Below are 3,947 nucleotides of genomic sequence, written 5' to 3'. Positions count from 1 at the left end.
ATATATATATATATTTATTTATTTATTTATATGTACATGCGTCTCTTTGTATTTTTGTACAAAGTGGTTCGACTGAGGCCGTCTCAACAGCGAATCATTTTCTGAACAACAACATACTTGCGGTTATTCCATTTCGTTTTGCTGTGTAAGTTTCTGTTATTTAAAAGCAAACCAAACATTAGCGACGTAAAGGAGGAAAGGACTACTCACACTTTAACGAATCCAATCCCACAGCGTAGTTATACTGTAGCCGAAATTGTGAGCTAGTGTGCAAGCGAAACCTTCTGCTCATTCGTTTGGAACGCGTTTCTACTAGCAGAGTAAACAGGCTGGTGAATAGTCAAAACAGGAGAACGAGAAGTGGGAAAGAAAAAAGAACACAAGGGCAAACAAAACACTCTGAATTATGGATCGCAAGCTTGTTGAGATGCAAGCCGTCATTTCACGGCGTGAGGCGGAGTTCCGGAAGCAAAACATGGACCTCTTCACCGAACTCCTCGGGGAAATGAGGACGGAAGACGGTTTGTGTGAGAAGAACTCAAAGGAGCTGCAATACAAACAGAAGGAACTTGCAAAGCAAAGAGCAGAAATTGAAAAGGCGGAAAAGGACGTAAAGGCGAAGTTGGATAAAGTGAAGTTAACCCGTTCCAGGTTGGCAGAGCAGATGAGCGAAATAAAAGAAAAATTGGAGACATTGCGGAAGTGGGGTCCTGCAGATCACGCGTCCCCACTGGGGCTTCTGCCAGCTGGTGCAACGGCGGCAGCTCCTGAAAATGGATCGAATGGGCCCGCTCAAACATCATGATGTAATCTTTTAAAATGCTGAAGGGAAAAAGAAAGGGGGAAAGTAAGAGGGAGTTATGAAACGAAGTGAGGGGATGAATGTAGAAAATGTTAGTGAGAGTGACCCCTTGGAAATTGTGCGAGAGACGATACAAGCGTTTTCTCTTTTTTTCTTTTTCTGTTAGCGCCATGATCCCTTTTTTTTCCTTTTTTTTTTTGAAATGTACCTTAAATCGAGCGTCTCGGATTTGTTTATTTATTTATTTATTTATTTTCCACTTGTATATCACTCACTTTTGCGTGATATATTATTACTATTATTATTTGTAAAGGGAGAAGGAAATGAAAAGGAATATGGGACGACCTAATGAACAACAGAGGGACTTTCCAAGTGGGAAGAAAAAAGTGAATTGCGTTTCAACATTTACTCGTTTATGTCCGCTATGTCTCCTTCACTTTACTTTACATCGACTTTCATGTTCCCAATGAAGGAGGATAAAAAGGTGTAGTGAGTCCCATAATCGAATGAAACACAAAGCGGTAATGATGATAAATGTGTGCTGCATTTCAACATGAGCCCCTCCCTTTCCTATCCTTCTCTTCATGTATTTATATTTTGTCAAGGGACATTCCTTAAACTATTGTTGATGTCATTATTGTTATTATTATTATTATTATTATTTTCGAATGTAAACCATCATAAAAAGGGGAAAAATGAATAACATTTTGGGGGGAATGAAACTTCAAGAAAACGCGTCTCCTCCCATTCGTCATGCGAAGCCCTGCCGTCCCACTGGTTGTTGGTGTGTTGCCACCTCAACCGATGCAACATATTTTTGAATATGTCGTCTCGTAGGAGCCGTTTTCCTTTTTTTTTCTTGTTAATTATTCTCTCACCCTTCCGGTTCTCATTTTACTTCTCGTTTGTACAATTACAGTGTAGAGGTTGCCCCAGCGCAGATGTGATGTGGCCGACATTCACTTATTCCTACTTCCGCTCCCGCCGGGTTTTTTTTTGCGCTCACGCTTCTTTAGGAGTTGCGAAATGCGGAAAAAAAAGGCATATTAACTAACAATGCAACTGGTTTGCTTTAGATTCCATACTGCGAGTTTGTGGATATGCTTCGACCCAACGGAGGGAAAGAAATAAAAAAAAAGGAGAATCGGGAAGAAAAGAGATATGAGCGGGCAAAAAAAAACCTTTCCATATCACAGCCAAGTTGTTGCACACCCGGTATTATCCCCATTTTGCTTCAGTAGCAACTCCAATCATTACGGGCCGACTGCCGATGCGATATATACAATTAAAACACTGGAGAAAAGCGACACATGCTTTCTTTTTTTGGGGGGGGGGGAGGGGCCTCGAAATGCACATAAACATTTCCTCCTCTATGAGGACTAAATGATGAGTCCCTCCCCCCCCCCTCCAATCAAATGAAAAAGGAAGTAGTGCATACACAAAGTGATGAATCGTAGATACAAAGGAAAAAAAAAAGCAAACAAATCACTGTGGACAGATGTATTTGTAAGGCCAGAAACATCCTCCAGTGCAAATATTGTTTCCTTCGGTACGCCGAGTAAAAGAGTAGATGGGTAGCGAAATGCCAGAAGATTATCATACAACTATTGTTCAGGGAGGGTGTGTCACTGTAGATGGTACCGTGAAAGTTACCGGAAAGAAATAAAGGACGGATCCGTGTGTAAGACAAAAGTAGCCATATTTTACAAACTACATGTCATTCTTTGTAGCCCTTTAAAACAAGCTCCACTCGAATTCAAGGTGGGAACCGCCTGCCACACATGGAAGTTGACTGACTATGAAACTAGTCAGCAGAGGCATACGCATTCGTATTAATTCATTCCGCTTTTCCCCACTGCGCGGCGGACCGGAATGAAAACGAGGGCGGCATCATTGCTGCTGGAGAGTGGGAAAAGACTGCCCCATAATATTCCCGGCTCGAATCGTGAACATTACTATGAAGGTTACCGTGAGGCAAAATCGCAGCACCCCGAGAAGGTACAACTCACCACGGTGGTGGAGGGAATCGTCCCTGTGCGGTTTTTATGCAATCATTTCCAGTAACTTTAGCCGCTTTCACGGAGAAGCACACCGGAGGGTGGAGCCGAGAATGTGGATGATACAGCCGTTAGAATCAACAGCGGAAGTCGGTAAAGGGTGGACCAAACTTAGTAACACCTCCTGAAGGATTCACGACACTTCCACCTCACTAATCAGAGGAAGAGAGGACTCGTGATCCAGCGGTACGTTGCGAGTGCAATTTGCTTCACTCTCGATTCGACTCGAAAGTAAAGCATACGGCGGGGAAAACATTGGCAGGCTGAAAAGAAACGGGTAGGTGGGAAATAAAATATGGCTCCGAAGCCACTTGTGCACACAGACGCCCTTATTGCCACGGCGCCCTCATGATCATTCTTACACATTTGTATAGTTTTGAGGGAGTCCGTAAACACAGAAAAGGGAACGATGATTCCGGACGGCACGGATAGCAGGAAGTAAAAGGGAAAGAAGCAATGGGGCCACATCAGCAAATACGTGCTAAGGCACTCATAGCGACCGAAACCAAACCGGTTACAAACTTGCTTTAGGTGCCAAGTTGTATCCAAGCGTGTTGATAATTGAAAGGGATTTGCGCAGCAAAATGGAATAGGAAAAGGGACTCTCACTGAGCAAACAATGATGCCAATAGTAAGAGCATGAGCGCAAATAAGTAACGGATTCGGAGAGTCGTGCAATACATGGCAACGCTGGCTCGTGTAACGCCTCTCATTTCTTCTTCAACAGGGAGTGAGCAGAGATGGAATGAATCCAAGGAGGGGGAGCGCCATCATGAAAGTGCGTTACTGAAAGTTGTTCACGAGAGCTTTGCTAAATTTAACCAACCGGCTGGCCGATAGAGAGGGCGTCACTTCCCACAACATCGCTTGTGTGGGTTGCGTACGGCACCTGAAGATGGAGAGATACGGGATACTTCTTCCGATATAACTGAAACATCATGTGATTGCCGCATGCCATTTACTCCGGAGCAGAAGGTAAAGGGATGTGGGGTGGCACCATGGCCCAAGGTAGTGTTGGCCGAAAGCGTCTTAAGTGTAGCCAAGTATTTCTGAGGCAGGTGGGCCCCACCTGGCGTATTTGCAAACAG

The 3,947-nt window shown here is 44.0% G+C and overlaps 1 protein-coding gene and 1 pseudogene across 2 annotated transcripts in view; one reads left to right on the top strand and one right to left on the bottom strand.

The window, feature by feature from the left end:
• Positions 1–406: 406 nt before the first annotated feature.
• TEOVI_000593700 (cytoskeleton-associated protein 17) lies at positions 407–805 on the top strand (the record flags this gene model as incomplete). Its single annotated transcript, XM_067227418.1, has 1 exon — positions 407–805. One exon carries the CDS (start codon positions 407–409, stop codon positions 803–805), a length of 399 nt encoding a protein of 132 aa, XP_067083519.1.
• Positions 806–3,707: 2,902 nt separating this feature from the next.
• Positions 3,708–3,947, bottom strand: part of TEOVI_000593600:pseudogene — a 668-nt pseudogene continuing 428 nt past the window's right edge. The window contains exon 3 of the mRNA in view: positions 3,708–3,947. This exon is cut by the window's right edge and continues 18 nt beyond it. Coding sequence covers positions 3,708–3,947 — 240 coding nt within the window.

Source organism: Trypanosoma equiperdum, assembly GCF_001457755.1.
Source record: "Trypanosoma equiperdum strain OVI genome assembly, contig: ctg_971, whole genome shotgun sequence".
Classification (NCBI taxonomy): domain Eukaryota; phylum Euglenozoa; class Kinetoplastea; order Trypanosomatida; family Trypanosomatidae; genus Trypanosoma; species Trypanosoma equiperdum.
This window is presented reverse-complemented; position numbering and strand designations above follow the sequence as displayed.